At 39.1% G+C, this 18,459-nt stretch overlaps 1 protein-coding gene across 1 annotated transcript in view; it reads left to right on the plus strand.

The window, feature by feature from the left end:
• HSPA4L (heat shock protein family A (Hsp70) member 4 like) overlaps positions 1-18,459 on the plus strand; it is a 37,495-nt gene that overhangs the window by 15,183 nt on the left and 3,853 nt on the right. The window contains exons 6-16 of the mRNA XM_015409699.1: positions 6,232-6,365; positions 6,831-7,075; positions 7,398-7,474; positions 8,933-9,084; positions 9,469-9,575; positions 9,828-9,961; positions 11,401-11,600; positions 14,255-14,356; positions 15,374-15,514; positions 16,190-16,315; positions 17,952-18,059. Coding sequence (XP_015265185.1) covers positions 6,232-6,365; positions 6,831-7,075; positions 7,398-7,474; positions 8,933-9,084; positions 9,469-9,575; positions 9,828-9,961; positions 11,401-11,600; positions 14,255-14,356; positions 15,374-15,514; positions 16,190-16,315; positions 17,952-18,059 — 1,526 coding nt within the window. The remainder of the gene's footprint in view (positions 1-6,231; positions 6,366-6,830; positions 7,076-7,397; positions 7,475-8,932; positions 9,085-9,468; positions 9,576-9,827; positions 9,962-11,400; positions 11,601-14,254; positions 14,357-15,373; positions 15,515-16,189; positions 16,316-17,951; positions 18,060-18,459) is intronic.

Raw genomic sequence — 18,459 nt, forward strand, 5'->3', positions numbered from 1 at the left:
TAGGTTCTGATACCCTATCTATTTTGATTCTGATAGTGACACCACTAACTTCTGGAATGTATAAACATCCTCTAAGGCAAAAGTCATGTACAGAGCTATCAGTACCAGAAGGCCACAGCACCAGCAGAGTTCTGAAACCTCCTGGGAAACTGAACCAAAGATTCAACTATAGGGGCTAATTTACTGTAGAAGTCAAAGTATCATAGGTTTAACAGAGGACTGGGGCTCCATCAAGGCCCTAATTCCACGACAACTAAGTCCATGCCTGCCAAGAGTTTCTTACTTATCTGATGTTAACAACCCCCTATTATACATACATGCACAAATCCCTAATCCTATAAAAGGTACTGCATTCCATTAAGCAATGCTTCATAGTTTCTATCTGTCCAGAAGCACAGTAACAAAGTCTATTGGAGTATGAGGTCCTTTGCATTCAACCTTGCATTACTTGAAAAGGGATAGTTTCCTCTTGCAAGCATAAATGCTCTCTTGTTTCAAGGAACAGTTTTAAAAATCTAAATATGGTAAGGGCACCGTTGAGTAAAACAATTGAAAGTATAATGGGGAGCATACCCTATGGGCTTTCTTTGTGGTGCTGATCAATTCCAAGGTATTCACTACAAAGCAGGCTGCTGATCGTCCCAATATCTCCAATTTACTACTGTTGAAACTCAGTAGTGGGACTTCTGTGGATCAGCGATGGTGGTCGTTCTCCCCGGACCTCAGGGGAGTGACTCACACACCAGCGGTATGGAGGGGTGCTACCTCAAGTAGCACCCACACGGAGCCTTTGTGATAGGCTCCAGGCCATAGGGCTTTTGAGGGGCAACCTCTTCGACGGCTAAATGCCGGAGAATTGAGGCTCCCCTCTGCCCTGACGGTCCTGCCGCTGTGTGGCCCTCGGGCACAAGCTGATTTGACTGGGACAAGCGGTGGAGATTGAGCGGAATATTGATTACTGTGAGTGAGGGCAAAGAAATGACCGACAATGAACGTGAGTTCAAAATAAATGGAATATTTTAAAAGCGAACCACCACCACCCCGTGGGAAAAGCGGAGCGCAAAGAGGGACACCTCTTATGCAAACGGACAGATAAGCGTAATGAAGGGGGCAGGGGGGAAAATAAGCAGCGATTTTGTTTTGAGAGACTTGAGCGCTGACATAGAGGTGACGATTTTTCGAGTCTGCGAGAAGCAGTTTGAAACTAAACAATCGTATAAAATGGCGGCCTCGCAAAGAAAGTTTAAAGCTAAACCGGCGAGTAGTCAGAGCCCAAAACCGGAAGAGGGAGCAGACGTCATGAAAATGTTAGCGGATATGCTCAAGCCGGTGATGGAGCAACTCAGTGGTATTAACCAGCAACTGACTTCGCTGAATCAAAACTTCGCATCCCAGCAGCTCCAACTGGCAGAAACAGCAAAGAAGGTGGAGCATACGACTGAGAGAATTAAAGAGATAGACACCACAAACAAGAAAATGAAGAAAAGAATGGGGGAAGTTGAAGCAAAACAAAACTTCCAAGAAAATTGTTTGTTACAGCTACAAATGGAAAAAGCCAACATGATTCAGATTCCAGGGAGTTCCAGAATCGGCGAAGGAGGATCTGAGGAAGCTGCTCAGCGAGATCATTGCTCCAGCAATAGGCACAACAGCGGATGAAGTAGTAAAAAAGATGGAGACTGCTTATAGGGCATACTCCAACTATATTAAAATAAAATAGCCTGCCTGGAGAAATTGTAGTCAGATTCTCAAGAAGACAGACCAGAGATGCTATTTTAAAAGCGACTTCAGCAGCTCCACTGAAAATGGGAATATAAACATGAAAACTTTAAAAGACATTCTATTTGAAATTCGTCAAAAGAGGAAACGCTACAAGGACTTAATTTCCTTTCTTCAAACCAATGGAGTTTCGTACAAACTAACATACGGCACTCTCCTGAATGAAAAAATGGAACTTAAAAATGAAGATGTATTAAGAAAAGAAAATATTAAAATAACTTGGTGGGACCAAAACATAATTAACACTCGATACGCGACAGATAAAAAAACAGGATTCTATACTAATCAAAACGAAATAGATAAAATATGGCTTCCGTCTAACGATAAATTAATCCAGAAACTGTATTCTAAACTATTGGAGGAAGCAAGCATTAGAAAAAGATACTATTAAAAAGTCAATGATGACCTGGGACAAAGAGATAGGAACCCCCTTAAATATAGCTCAATGGAACAAATTGTGGAAGTCAATAAAATATATGAAAGCAATCCCCTACAAAGAAAATATCTATAAAATGTTTTACAGGTGGCATTGGACCCCTGATAAAATTGCCAAATGTTTCCCACAATCTTCAAACTTATGTTGGAGATGTGGGAAAAACGTAGGGACATATCTCCATATTTGGTGGAGATGTGGGAAACTACAACAATATTGGGGAAAAATACACAAAATCATACGAGAAGTATTTAAAATAAATCTACCTATGAAACCTGAAATATATTTATTAAACATGATCCCGGACAATATAAAAAATCACAAGGTAATAATAATATATATATTAACAGCAGCAAGAATTATTGATAGCAAGACGGTGGAAATCAAAACATATACCATCGATAAAAGAACTCAAACATAAGATTTTAGACATTGCAGAATTGGATAAACTGAGCTTAGAATTGAAAAACAAATCAGAGAATGTATTTTGGAAAAGATGGAAGTATATATACGACTGGCTAAAATATAAAAGAAGAGTATAATGTGTGGACAAAGCGCTAGTGAAAATATTATAATTTGAAACCAACAATCTATGGAGATGTATAAATGTTTGATGAATTATATATATGGAATGTAAAGGTGAAAACTTGGAAAATAAATTTATTTAAAAAAAACAAACAGCAAGGACAAACTGGTCACCTTTGCTGTTAAAAAAAAAAAAGTATTATGGCCTTTGTTGAGACTAGAAGTGTGCATTCGAATCTACCCAAACCGAAAATATACTCAAAATATACCGTATCTGTATTTTTGGGGTATATGTATCTCAGAGTTTTCAGAAAAACTGGGGGGAAATCCCGAGAAAATCTCAGATATATTTGGGGATATTGGAAGATCATTTCTATGTTGAGCACTTTAATTGTAATGATATGGTTGCTTTATCTGGTTTTATAGGTTTTATGTACTCTGGCACATAGTGCCTTTAAATGTAAGCTGCCCTGAGCCCGTTTGCGGGGAGGGCGGGATAGAAACCCAATAAATAAAAATAAAAACACAGTGGAGAGGCGGGAGCAACTTGCTCTCTCCTCTCTGTTGCTTTTCGGGCTTCTACTGCAGTCCCTTTAAAGTTTATGGGGACTGCAGAAGACAGGCCAAGGATTAGCTGTGCCAGAGGATGCAGACTCTTTCCACCAGCTTGGCTTGGGCCTGGCTTCTCATGCAGCCTGGTTTAAACCAGAGTACAGGAAAATCCAATCACAGAAGCTGCTGTGCCACAGGGAGCAATCTGCTAGCTGCTGCATAGCAGATCCTGGGGCTAACTTCTCTTGCAACGTGGTTCGAACCATGCTGCAGGAGAAGGCATCCCAGCCAGATCTGCATGAGAGGGGAATAGACCTCCCTGTGGCACGCAGATCCTGGGACCAGCTTCTCCTACAGCGTGGTTTAAACAGTTCTGAAGGAGAAGCCATCCCAGCCAGGTCTGCATGCCACGAGGAGAGACCTCCCTGTGGCACGCAGATCCTGGGGACAGTTTTACCTGCAGCACGGTTTAAACTGCACTGCAGAAAAACCAAGCCAGCCCCAGGATTGGGCTGGCTTTTTTTTAACTGGTATTTTTCTTCTCAGGTTTATTGGACCTGGAGAAAAATTGGATTTCCAGAAAAAGCCCGGATCCAAATACCATACAGGTATTGGGGTCCAGGATTTTTCGGAAATACTGAATTTTTGGGAAGTCCAATAGATCCGAACTGAAAAATACTGTTTAAAAACAATTTGCACACCCATAGTTGGGACTAAGGCCCTGTTATTCCCCCCCCCCAACTGCTTTATTGAAAATAATGTTTCAGTACAAAATAGAAGAAAAAATATCAAGGACCCATAACAGTACTGTTATAAGACAAGCAGACAATAATACATATGAGTCAGCATACCAATCCAAAAATGCTTACCAAACTATGTAACATTGCAGTGAGTTCAAATACACATCTAACAATACTTTCCAAATTAATTATAATATGGAACTGTTGACAAATCCAGATCTAGCCAAAAACTATGAGTTGTCTAGTAAGCTAGAAGTTATTACCTGTCAAATCAAAAAGAGTGCATAAGAGAGTTTTAAGAGTTTTTTTAAGAGTTGTTTTTTGTTTTTTTTAAAGAGTGCTCAGACCTTACTGGAAAAACTCAAAAATGAAGCCACGTTTCATAATTTAGATTTGCTGGTAGTATTTCATTTTCTGTGAAGTATGATACTAATGCAAACCACTTTAACAAATCTGGACTGTGACCCTGCCTGCACTTGTGTATGAGCATCATAAGTATCAGCTATTTTATCCATCACGTAATGATCCCAGCATTTATTGCACCAGTGAGAAATAGATGGTGGTACAGCAGTTTTCCATGAGGTTGCAATAACCAGCCATGCCGAAGCAATTAACGTGGCCGCTAGTTCAGAGATATTAACTTCCCGATCTTTAGTGGTATGTGATGAGTTTAAACAAAGTATAGCCGGGTCAAGAGGAATGTCGTCTGATGTAATCTTATTAATTTCTTTCAAAACTTGTATCCAGAAGTCTTGTATGATTTTGCATGACCACCAACAATGATAGAAATCGCTAGTGGAGCCACATCCTTTCCAACACATAGAGCTGTATTGTGGGTGCATAGTTTTAACTGGGCTGGGGAAAGGTACCACCTGGTTAAGGTTTTGAAGTATTGTAGTCTAATGTTAAAGACTCTTGATTTATTAGGATAGGAGCACCAAATGTCCGCCCAACGTTGCATAGATAGGTTAATCTTTTATTCCAAGCCATCATATTGGAGAGTGCCTTGTGTTTCTCTATGTCCCATAGAATTTTAAAAAGTACAGACAACAGACCTTTGGAGCCTCGTGATGTTTTGCTGATAAGCCATTCAAAAGGTGTTTTAGGACGTGTCAGAGATCCCGACTCCTTCACTCTACCTATCAGACTTCTTAGTTGGTAGTATTTTAACCAGGAGATGTCCTCGTGTAATATCTCCTCAAATTTCTGTTTAGCCAAGAGCTCGCCCTTATCAATTAAATCCGTCAGACTCCTCAGGCCCACTAAAGTCCATGATTTAAAAGCACCTTCTTCTATTCCCAGTGGGAACCATTTCTGATAAGTAAATGCTGAAAGAGGAGAGATACTGGGTGCTAGTAAGTTTCTCTCTAGATCCCAAATTTTTATGGTGGATAGTAAGAAGGGGTTTCCATATAATGTTGTAGGTCTCTGAGCCGGAGTCATCCATATTATTTCTGTATGGAGCTACAAAAAACTGTTCAATTTTCATCCAATTAGTGAGAGATGTACTTTGTAGCATTTTTGTAAGATTGGAAAGTGTGGCTGCCTGGTAGTAATGGCGTAACGAAGGAAGCCCAAGGCCTCCCAAAGAAGATGTTTGTTTAGGTGCCGTTGGTCTATTCTGGATTTTTTGGAGTTCCAAAGGAAGTTAGAGAGAGATCTTTGCCATTTATGGAAGTCTGTGTGAGAAATAAGAATCGGTAAAGCTCTGAAAAGGAAAAGGAAGCATGGGAACAGAAAGCTTTGAATCAGTTGAAGGCAATCGGAGAGGGAAAGATGTTGCTTATTCCAGTCTTGCATTTTCTCTTGTATGTCTTTATACAATCTGTGAAAGTTGCATTCGACCAGACTAAGGCCCTGTTATGAGCATTCTTAAGATGGACCCTCTAGGCCAAACTAGCTTAGAAGTGAATTCCTAAATAATTGATTATTCTAATGAATGTAAATGAGCTGGATCCCTCAAATCTAGTCTGCTCATGGCACTTTCTGCTAGAAAGAGATTATTTCATTTGCAAAAGGCTCCATGCACTGGCAAAATGTGCCCATGTTAGCAGAATGGATCCGCAGAATCTAACCTGTTGCTTGGAGAAGTGTGATGATACTGTGTGTTTCTATAGTTACCCTTAATTTTCGTAATACTGCAACTTACTTGTTTTATCTTTAGTTGCTGTGTGTAAGTATTTATTCTTTATACTCTTGCAGTTGCACTCGCCTATGGAATTTATAAACAAGATTTACCATCTTTGGAGGAAAGACCAAGGAATGTGGTCTTTGTAGATATGGGACACTCTGCTTACCAAGTTTCCATTTGTGCTTTTAACAAAGGAAAATTGAAGGTAAAAAAAAATTGCATTTGGTAAAGAAATATAGAGACTTGTCACAGTTACTCAAAATTTGTGTGCGCTGGCAAATTAAATGGAACCTGAGATTAGCAATTGAACCACAGTTCTTGGTAATTGTGATAGTTCCGTATTGATTTCCTAGTACTTCAAGCTCACCTAGTTTGGGGTAGTTGTTATGTGGTATAAATCTCATTTTATACAGGTTACTTATTTAAAAAGCATAATTCTGCATCCTATATATATGGTATCAAAGCACATGAATTATCAAGAGTGTAATATTATGTGTATGCCTACAAGAATATAGATTCAGGTGAAGCAGCAGAACAAAGTTTGAGTCCAGTGGCACCTGAATAAAACTTTGTTAGTCTTAAAGGTTCCAGTGGAATCCAACTTTGTTCTGCATACAAGAATGTTTATCATAAAATTATATTTTTCACCATCGACATTGCATCTTCACAGGTACTTGCGACTACATTTGACCCATTTTTGGGTGGCAGAAACTTTGATGAGGCTTTGGTAGATTACTTCTGCGAAGAATTCAGAACTAAGTATAAATTGAATGTGAAGGACAATGCTCGGGCACTGCTGAGGCTGTATCAAGAGTGTGAAAAACTGAAGAAGCTTATGAGTGCCAATGCTTCTGATCTGCCCATGAATATAGAATGTTTCATGAACGACATTGATGTCTCTAGTAAAATGAATAGGTATTTATGCAGTTTATTTAGATATTTATATTCTGCTTTGCTTAATGGGAACCCAAAGTGGCTTACAACTTTGTTCTCACCTCCTCTATATTATCTTGACAGCAGCAACTCTGTGAAGTAAGTTAGGCTGAGAGTGTGTGACTGGTCCAGGGTTATGCAGCAAAGCTTACATGGCAGAGTGGGGATTTGACCTTAGTTTCCCAGATCCTAGCCTAAAATCCTAGCCACTACGTAATGCAGTTTTATACATCTTAAATAAAAATGTTTACTTATTTATACTTATTTATAATTTTTGTATTTGGGTTTTCTTCTCTTTAAATAGAGCTCAGTTTGAACAAATTTGTGCATCTCTTCTGGCCAGAGTAGAACCTCCTTTGAGAGCAGTGATGGATCAAGCTAGTAAGTAAATCCTGCTGCTGTTTATTTTGGGTGGCTATATGTTGATGTCTTAGAACTGTGATGTTTTTAAAAGCTGGATACCCCCAAACCACTACATTAAGAATTTCAGCATTGATATTATCTTTGTTTAATGTTTCCAATGTTAAAATTCTAATTGAATGTTTGTGGGACTCTTGAGGGGGGAAATTGGGAGTGGGGTGGGGCAGAAACATTTTATCCCCGGACTTTTCAGGGTTTTTTCTTCCAGGCTTTCACATTTCTAATTGTTACCAGTACATTGTAGGATAAGTATCTAGTAAGAGACATTTGCCATGACTAAAATTTGCCCTTTATTTCCCAACCAGAGGCTGGAAATGTGATCTAAGCAACTCAAGGATAATTGTTAGAGAACTGCTAGTATGTCCTTACAGTACTGTGTTTTGTAGCAGATGAAACTTTAAAACAGTTTTAAAGAGCTTAATCACATAAAGCTTGTTGCAGAGATTTGTATAAGAAATTATTCCAGAAGTATGGGAGATGATGGGAAGGTACTTATTTTCCAAGGAAATAATTCAGTTGTTAAAATGTACACAAGCAACATGTACATTATAAAAAGACTTTATAAAAAATAATTGTAGTAGAAAACAGCAAGCTAACAGGACATTAAATGAGATCTGTATGAGCCAGACAGTGGCCCTGTATGTCTTCCAAGATGTATTATATATCCTTCATGATAAAATACACTTTCTATAAACTTTATCAGAGATTCTAGCAAAGTTGTCTTTGGCTTTAAAATTGTGGAAACTGAGTAAGAAGAATTGTGTAAGCACTCACTTGAGAAGTATTTTGAAAAAGAGTTTGAAACCACTCTGTTTTGTGTTTGCGAAGGATGCAAGGTTAACAAGCATCTTAGTGACTGTAAACGAACTGAGAAATGTTAAGGGGCCCTGACATGCATGACTAGATTTTGCACCTAGCTGTGCACTGAGAGATGATTTTTATGGTGGTTAGGAGTTTACAGTGACTGTAAAGTAAGCCCATAGTCACCCATGAAATAAAGGTTTTATTACAGCTGATCTTCAGAAACCATTCATGGCTGCTTATGTAGCATAACAAGGAACCTTCAGTTGTCCCTACTGTAGCAGACGCTGCTGCTGCTAGTCCTCATTCATGCTGAGCAAGTGTTCTGGTAACAGAAGAGGAACAGTAACAGCCTCCAGCTGGCGGTTTGCTCACTTACCTGCTTTCTTTACCAATCAAGAGCTATAGGGAAACTGGATGACTAGCAGCTGTGGCTCCTTACTGTGGCCATTTTGGTAGCAAATCCCTGTGCCTGCAGCTTACCTCCCTCAGACTCCCCTCCCTCTCCCCAGCTTTCTGGTGTTGCCACCCATTTTTCAAACTCGCCATTCTTGACCAGATTCCAGTTTCTAATGATGGCTTCTTCCACTATCCTATCAAATTGTCTTTCTCTTCTAGAACTGCAGCGTGATGATATATACAGTATAGAAATAGTAGGTGGAGCAACTCGAATCCCAGCAGTGAAGGAGCAGATTTGTAAATTCTTCAACAAAGATATAAGTACCACATTAAATGCGGATGAAGCTGTGGCAAGGGGTTGTGCATTACAGGTAGGTTTACTATCTAGTATTATTTATTACAATGGTATTATGATATCCATTGATTGTAGTTTACATTTTTAAAATAGTTCTTTGAGCAAAAATTCCAGAAAACAAAGCTGATGTTGGTGGGCTCTTTTTGGAAACAGTGCCATATTTCTTGTGGGGATGAGGGGTAGACAGAGCAAGTTACCCTTCTTTCTTCTGTGTATTTTGTATGCATATGTGACTTTCTGGGGCCACTATAGCAACATGTGCTTAATATAAAATCAAGGTTTTGTCAATATAATTAAAGTATTTGGGATTAAATTGTCACTAACTTCATTTTTCACACAAGCAACAAGGTATGAGGGGGGAATCTATTAACCATGTAAGAATATTTGATCTCTTTTCTAGTGTGCAATTCTTTCACCAGCATTTAAAGTGCGAGAATTTTCCATCACAGATGTTGTTCCGTACTCAGTTACTCTGAGGTGGCAGTCATCTTATGAGGAAGGAACTGGGTAAGAGCTTTGAGATCAATAGTTATAAAAGCACCATTTAACTCTGAATGCATCCATTATAATCAAAGCTGAGGTTCAACCTGTAATTTTCAGACCTCTAACAATTCATGGGCATTCACAGGATTTAGTTGGGCAATTGCTCAGTTCTTCTGTTTTTCATAGTATGATTGTTCATAACTTGCAGTTGTTCACAATGTTTGATTTTAATCATCTGTGCTTTTGGATATTTGTCAACTCTCTTACTTCCTGTAGTGAATGTGAAGTCTTCAGCAAAAACCATGCTGCTCCGTTCTCAAAAGTTATTACTTTTCACAAGAAGGAACCTTTTGAGCTGGAAGCATTTTATACCCATCCACATGATGTTCCTTATCCTGATACAAGAATAGGTAAAAAGTTGCCTTAACTTTAGATCTCACTGTTGAACAGAATTTACTAATGGTGAAAAGGAGCCCATTGTTTTAAATGTGTGAATGCTTAAGAACCATACAAAGTGTATTTAATTCCACAATCGATGTCTTGAGTCCCTGTCTCCTTCCCTGTCCTTAGATACATTTAATGTGTAGCTTTCTTCCCTTAGTTAAGACAGAATTGGATACCCCAGTTACGGTGAAATCCAATCACCAGCTGATCTCTAAATTTAACCTTAGTCTGCAGGCCAATTCAAGTTGCCTGGAACATACCCTGTGACATCTCTGTAATTCCAGCATGATTGGGCTTCTTTGGAACTCCTGTGATAAAAAACTTGATTTAGTATTGATGGAGAATTTCAAGGCATCTGCCCTCAAGGACTTGATGGCTAGTTCTGGGTCTGTTTATTTCTTGTTAAGTAATCTCTCTTTTGTAAACAGTAATGTACCCAAAGAACTGAAGAATGAATTAAATAAGATTGCACTGTCAGCATGCTTTGTAGTAGATTTCTCCTTGGACTTGATTCAGATTTCAGCAAGAATTGTGGCTCTTAATGTAGCAGCTTGCATAAACATAAAAGGTTTCAGTGCTGGGAGGTGAATCCTGACTCTCCTGATTGGCAAACTTTCCATTTAAAGGTTCCAAACTCTTTGGGGAGACTCTTGGTGTTATCCTTGGTCTCCACTAGGACAGGGTAAAGGCCCTTCCTACTTTAAAGGAGGAGGAGTGGGTCTCTAATAAAGCATGTTCCTTTTGTGACTTCTGTTGACCTAGAGCATTCAGGAACTTAAGTGAAAGGTAAGTGCCAGCCATGTAAGCAACCAGAGAGCCCTTTTATCCTACAATAGACCCTCCACGCAGTCCAAAAGAACAGAAAAGAATGGTAGCTCAGTATGATTCATCTCCAACATTTTGCAGAAGCGTGGAAACAGTCAATCACTAACTGTTGGGTACTGGCGACAATCATTAAAGGCTACATGATGGAACTAGAGCAGTTTCTGCTCAATAAGTGTCAAACATCAGCTTATCTTGTCATTTGTTCACTGTGTACTAGAGATAGGGGCTGTTGAACACATCTCAGAGGGCATCAGTGGTCTAAATTTTTGATAGTTCCAAAGAAAAATGTGGACATATAGACCATCAAAGGATGAAGAGGAACAGATTCTTCGTGGAAGTACTGTGCCTCATGGTTACAGTTATAAACTGTACTTCTGGCATCAGACACAATCATATCTGCATTTGTCAGGGTTAATCTAATTGTACCCAGCTACTGATCCCTAAGTTACTATAAACACATGTTAAAGCATTAACAATCACTAGGTAACTGAATTCATCCTTTTTGTGTGTGTGCTTTATACTAGTAATAAGCCTACAAACCAACACCTGCTCAGTTTCCTTTATTGTTGTTATTATTTAGGGCACTTTGTTATTCAGAATGTTGGACCCCAACATGATGGCGACAATTCCAAAGTTAAGGTTAAAGTGCGTGTTAATGTTCATGGTATCTTCAGTGTGGCTAATGCATCCATAATAGAGAAGCAAAATACAGAAGGTGATGCCAGTGATGTACCCATGGACACAGAACTGCCTTGCAAGAATCAAAGCAGAGATGAACTGGTATGTGATCTATGAAGTTCTCTTGAAACTGTGGGGAAGGATTGCAATTTATATTACATGCTGTGACGCTGAATTCATGATGCATATGATCTGAACATTTTAATAACTTCCTCTAATACTGAAATTAACATTTGATCATCTGTCATTGCAGTAGGACCCACTCATACACATGCACAAGATTAAGGTTTTGCATCCTCTTAGGACCACCTAGGTGTCCAGAAAAATATCATTTTGTAACTTTAAAGAAACAAACCCTCCCACATTTGTCCTCCAGGAGGCACAGCATGTTGAGAGCAATTTAGGATCAGTTAGGAGGGAAAGAATAGAAAACAGAATAAAGGGAAATTGTCCTCAAGCCCCAAGGATGGTGGCCTTAACAGGGGAGCCTTGAGTCAAAGGGAGTTTTCTGGTCTTCTCCCCCCCCCCCAAATGAATCTGCTTACATAATTAATTATCTGAGCCTTTTGTTTTAGTACCCTACAGTTGAACAGTGAAAGTTGTCTTAAGTTTTGTTGTTGTTTCATGTGTTTAATGTTGCCTTATTCACTTTTTTCTCTGAACTAAATGTCTCCATCTGCCTTTTACTGATTCTCCGTTCTTATCCTTCACATCTCAAGGCATATAATTATTTTTGTTGTTGTTGTTGTTTTTTCTGGGGTGGGGGTGTTGCATTTTGTGTGTGTGTCCCTGTGCCTAGAAGTTATGGCGCCCTCTGGCAACTCCTACTGGGGCCTGGAGGACATTCAGAGAAGTGGCTTGATAACCTGTCTCTGCCTCCCAGCCCTGGGATTCTTTGGAGGTCTCCCATCCAAATACTTGCCAGGATTGGCCCTGCTTAGCTTCTGAGATCTGACAAAATCGGGCTTGCCTGGGCTATCCAGGTCAGGGTAAGGCTTGTAATTCTGGTTGTTCATCCGCACTAGTGCAAGCAGTTTTGAGTGATTTCATTATTACTTGGGTTTCTTTGACTACCATGTCCAAATAAATGTTGCTCATTGAAATAGGAATAACCTAAATAACCATGTTTTTCTCTCCATTTGGATGAAATTGTAATTTCCCAAAATAAGTTTCTATGGTGTCTCCTTAAGCCGACTACAGCTTTAAAAAATCTGCTTTAGAAATACTAAACTGTTTTAAAGTAGATTATTACATAGGTTGAGCATGTCACACCAGTGAGTGTGTATTTTAAATACTACAGGGAAAAATAACACTTTGCTCTGTGTAGAAGTAACCCTTTTAATGCATATGCTTTGTTTCATATGGAGCGCCTACTAATTATCTTCTGTTTTTACTATGATGCTTGTCAGCAATTTCCTTTCATAATTGAGGACGAACCCCTTGACTCTGAGGATGAGGTTTGTTATACATGTAGAATTCAGTAGGTTTTTTTAACATATATAGCAACAGTATTTTTCCCTCCACTTGTTCCTTTAATGTATAAGCAGTAAAAGATGAATGAGGTAACCTGTCCTGAAAGAGAAAGTCTAAGGGCTCGGTAGCTGTGAACTTCAGAAATCAAATGCTAAGTTAGTCTTTGTGCACTTTAATATTTTATTTAAGGTGACAGTTAAGTAAGTATTCTATGAGATAATTTGATAAGCATTTTTAGCAAAAATTGCTTCTAGTTCAGTGCCTGACTGACTGCTTACATTATATGAGCAGGCCATTAATGCCATTGTGGCTGCTCAGAACTAATAAAGCCATATAGAACTGTCTAGTGAAATTTACAACTAAGCGATGACATTTTATGTAACCAGCATGAATGCTGCGCATTCTTTGTGCTCTCCCGATAGTATGTCATTATTAGATCACTTGTGTTGTTAGGCTGGCAGTTTGAGACTCACTCTCAGCTGTGCTGTCAGTTCTTTACAGCTTCCTTTTCTGCTGCTGCTGTTCTGCTTATCACTGTAGTTGAGCTTTATTCCTCACATTGTTTTACCCAGAGCTCTTCCTTGCCATAAATTAGAGAAAGCCTGTCTTTGTAGCATAGTGTTTTGCTAGATTTCACTGTATTTAAGGTTCCTGTGATACACCGTACCTATTTTGAAGAAGGTAGATTGTTTCTAATATACCAAATTTATATTCTTCTTTTCTGCTCAGTCAAGGCTGCCAGTGTGGCTAACAATTAAAAGCAGAGTGTTACAAAGCTATTATAAACCACTTTGAAACATGTATTAAACAGATCTGGCAATTTAAACATAGAGCAGGAAAGAAGGAGGGGTTTGTATTACATAAAAGTTAAAACTAGTGGAATACAGAAGTATGCTAAACTCATAATTTTTAGAAACTTTGCCTTCATGTGGCGTTAGTTGGTTCTACCTACTTTGTCCTTTTGGATTTTTTTTTTTTTAATGTTTCAGGAGTACCATGACTTGGCTTCCATTTGGGAACTGCTGGTCTACAGCTTCCTTTCCTTTTTTAACCATACTGGAGGAAAAGTGGCTTAAGAAAATCTTAATGGATTCATACTGTTTTAAGTCTCTTAAAAAGTAAACATTTTGATGCAACAAATACAGAACTGTTTCACACAATGTTTTCATTTTTTCAGTAGCTCATCTTGTCTGATTCTGAAAAGCCACTTGTGTTGTTGACTAGAATAAGAAACCTGACTGTCAAGTTTAGCATGGAGTTGAAAGTTTCTCTTTTTTTATTAGGCTAAAATGCAGGTTGATCAAGATGATGGCAATCAAAGAAACCAAACTGAGCAACACAATCAAGCTGAAGAGGAAACGGATCATCTGGGGGCTGAAGGAAAGGTCAGTATAAAATACAGAGGCTTAAACACATAAAATATTAGGATAGGGTAGGTTGTTTTCTGATACTAAGGATTGTGTGCACATATTCTTGGGGAAATCTATAGCTCTTCAAGAAGACTATGCCTCTGTTTGAAATATAGCACAAGTTTTGAGGCCTCAGCTTTCTAAATAATGATCATTAGAGGATGAATAGGCTTTGTGTTGAGCATGTGACACACAGGGAATTGAGGTTTCCACAGACAGGACCTATAGAAACTGATGTGCTGGCTCTTCTTTGGCTACTAATCTAAAGCTCTTCTGAACATACTTCCTTTTCAAACACGTTTGAGCCAGCATCTTTGCTTGACTTTGACCATAATGCAGAAATCCCATAGCACCTGTTACCAGGTCTATCCTTATTAAAATGTTTCATTTTAAAACTAGCAAGAAATTGAAATTGTCATGAATGAGGAGAGCAGATTGGGTGCTTAAAATTGCAAAGACATTTAGGAGGAGGAGAGGAGGAGATTGGATTTATACCCTGCCCTTCACTACCCAAAGGTGTCTCAGAGCAGCTTACAAATTCCTTTCCCTTCCCCTCCCCACAACAGACACCCTGTGAGGTAGGTGGGGCTGAGAGAACTCTTGACAGAAACTTCTCTTTTTCAAGAACAGCTGTGCCAGAGTTATGGCTTGCCCAAGGTCATCCAGCCAGGTGCAAGTGGAGAAGTGAGGAATCAAACCCAGTTCTCCCAGATTAGAGTCCGGGCACTTAACCACTACACCAAACAGTGGTATAAACTGCAGAAATTGTAGTTACACAGAAAACGTTGTGTGAGATCATTTTTCATTACATTGCTTAAACACATCTGAAGAAGTGAGCTGTTAAGGTGCTCTTTAAGGTGCTACTGGACTCTTGCTCTTTTCTGTTGTGAAAGACAGACTAAAATGGCTACTCATCTTGATCCATTACATTGCTGTATATTGAGCTAAAAGTGTTCTCAGCAATAGAACTTTGAAGTATTTGTCATTTTGTAGACTGCCTCAGGAGACAAGCTTGATAGCGCGGCTCAGTCTGGAAAAACAAAGACAAAAATCAAAAGTATTGATCTACCTATTCAGACTAACCTGTACAGGCAGTTGGGACAGGACCTTATTAACTGTTACATTGAAAATGAGGTAAGAACATTTTCCCAGTTTACTCACAAATTAGCTTATGGATTAATGGAATGGTGTGTAGTTTATTCTTGCCTCTGTATAATGGCAACTTTATTGGCAAGTCTAGAGCTCATAGAATCTGTTCAAGATTCTCTAGGTTGCAATAGTTTGTTGTCGAAGGCTTTCACGGCCGGGTTTTATGGCCGTGGTCTTGGCATTGTAGTACCTCACGTTTCGCAGCTGGCATCCTCAGAGGTGTAACATAGAAAGATGGAGTGCTCTGTGTCAATGTGAGAAGAATGTTCTGTTGAATTTCAATAGCCAATCCACATGCAAAAGAACCTCCTCAGGAAAGCTCATTAGCATGTCACAGCCTGGGAAACTCCTACAAGGTAATCTCAGCCCTACCCCACCTTCCTGAGTAGATATAAATTACCTGCCTACCATTTTTCTTCTCGCCTTGACACAGAGAGTACTCCAGCTTTCTGTGTTACACCTCTGAGGCTGCCCGTCACAGCTGCTGGCGAAACCAGCTGCTAGCGAAACATCAGATACTACAATGCCAAGACCACAGCCATACAGCCCAGAAGATCTACAACAACTAATTGGAATGGTTTGTTTGTGGAGATTACCAAAATCACAAATGAAAATCTTTCAACATGCTGTACTGATCCCAAGATTGTGTTGTTTTTATAGGGGAAAATGGTGATGCAAGACAAGCTGGAGAAAGAGAAGAATGATGCCAAAAATGCTGTTGAAGAATATGTATATGAACTAAGGGACAAGCTGTGTAGTGTCTATGAAAAATTCATTACTGAAGACGTAAGAGACATCATCTATTTAACATAAGAAATCTGTTAGTCGAATCAAGCAATAATTGTTTAAGAAACTCTGTTAAAATAGGACAAATACAGTTTCTGTCAAATTACTGCTGTGTAAAAGTGAATCTGTAGCTCGTATTTATATTAGGACTTTCTAGAGTGATGAAGATATTCAATCTCTTTAGATTAATTTTGTGCTTTAATTTTGAAACCTGTGATAACAGGAATGCATTGGTTGAACTGGCCCAAAATTCACTTGGAGAACTTGTCTGATTTTTTAAAAATGGCTACAAAGTTGTTGCCAGATAATTTTATCTTAGAATCTCCAGCATTGCAACCAAGTATAAGTAGCCAGAACTGAGGAGATTCAGAAGCATGAGTGCTGGAGAGTGCTGGAGCTGGAGAAGCTATTTTTGTGGTGTATTGGCCCCAAACTGGCTTTTGGTTGGAAGTGCATATTTAGAATAAGCTAGTGACTGAGGGTTAGCTAATTAATAATTTATTTTTGATATAAAATATTATGATTGATTAAACTTAAATAATGCCAAAAAAAACTTAAGTTATCTTTTTGAAACATAGGAAGAAATGTAAAGTAATGCAGCCAACAACAAAAAGTACATTCCATTTTTAAAAACAAGGACAGCTTAAGTAATGACAATGGGGGTGGCAAGTCTGGAAAGACACAGCACCCACCTCTAGATACATCAGCTCACCATTTTCCCTTATGTGTGACATCATAAAGAAGAAGATAATGAGTTGGTTTTTATACCTTGCTTTACTCTACCCTAAGGAGTCTGAGTGGCTTACAATTGTCTTCCTTTCCTCTCCCTACAACAGGCACCTTGTGAGGTAGGTGGGGCTGAGAAGGTTCTGACGGAACTGCAACTGGCCCAAGTTCACCCAGCAGGCTCCATGTGGAGGAGTGGGGAATCAAACCCAGTGCTCCAGATTAGAGTCTGCTGCTCTCAACCACTACACTATGCTGGCACGATCTTTACTTTTAACTGCTGATGACTCAAAACACATTGGTTATAGTAAGCATCTGCTTTTACAATTGCTCCAATTGCACCATTTGTTTCTGTACCTCAACAAGAAATTATGGGGCAAGATGGCATTCCCAGGCCTCCTTTCAGTGTCAGTGCTGTTACTGAGCACTGTTTGATGGGGTTGAGTCCCTGCCACCACTCTTCACTTCTTTTCTGTGAGGCATTGTGAAACTCAGAATTTCTGATAATCAGTATCTTGTTACAGTATTATCATCCTATATTGCTGTTTGTAATTATGGGGCAGTAGTTGGAGCATTCCAAACTTAATTTCCTTTAGATTTTTTGATAATTCAAAAGGTCAAGGATTAATGTACTAGTTAGATTTTGTGTGTGTGCGCTGCGCGCGCGCCCCCATGCCTGGAAGTCATGACAACCTCCGGCAACTCCCACTGGGGCATGGAGGATGTTCAGGGAAGTGACTTGATAGCCTGTCTCTTCCTCATGACCCTGATATTCTCTGGAGGTCTCCCATCCAAATACATGCCAGGGTCAGCCCTGCTTAGCTTCTGAGATCTGACAAGATCAGGCTTGCCTGGGCTATCCAGGTCAGGACCTAGTTGGATATTTTTTGAACTCCTTCCTTCTTCCTAGGATTCAAGGAAGATAACATTGATGTTAGAAGATACAGAGAACTGGCTTTATGAAGATGGGGAAGACCAGCCAAAACATGTATATGTGGAAAAACTTCAGGAAATGAAGGTACAATATGCATACATATAAATGTAATTCTTGAATGGACTGTCTGTAGGGTTCTTATTTGTATCTTGTCAAAGTCTACAGAGTGATTGGGCTCTTAAAAGTAGAAAAATCACTGTCAAATGAGACTGCAAATTCATGCGTATATTCACTTCATATTTAATTCGCACATGTACCGTTGTTTCAGGCTTCCTGACTTAGAGTTGGACACTACAATGTCCCACAAAATGTACTTATGAACAAAAATCTCACCTGAACTTAGCACATTTGAACTAAAATCAAAGTAAAAGTCCAGCTAAAGAACCTTGAGTACTACCCCTTGAGTCTCACCTTAGGGTTTATGTCATATATTTAGCAACATTCCCTCCCTAGAGAATATCTCCTCTACATCACACACACATTT

The sequence above is a fragment of the Gekko japonicus genome, unplaced genomic scaffold (genome assembly GCF_001447785.1).
Source record: "Gekko japonicus isolate JY-2015 unplaced genomic scaffold, Gekko_japonicus_V1.1 scaffold108, whole genome shotgun sequence".
Classification (NCBI taxonomy): domain Eukaryota; kingdom Metazoa; phylum Chordata; class Lepidosauria; order Squamata; family Gekkonidae; genus Gekko; species Gekko japonicus.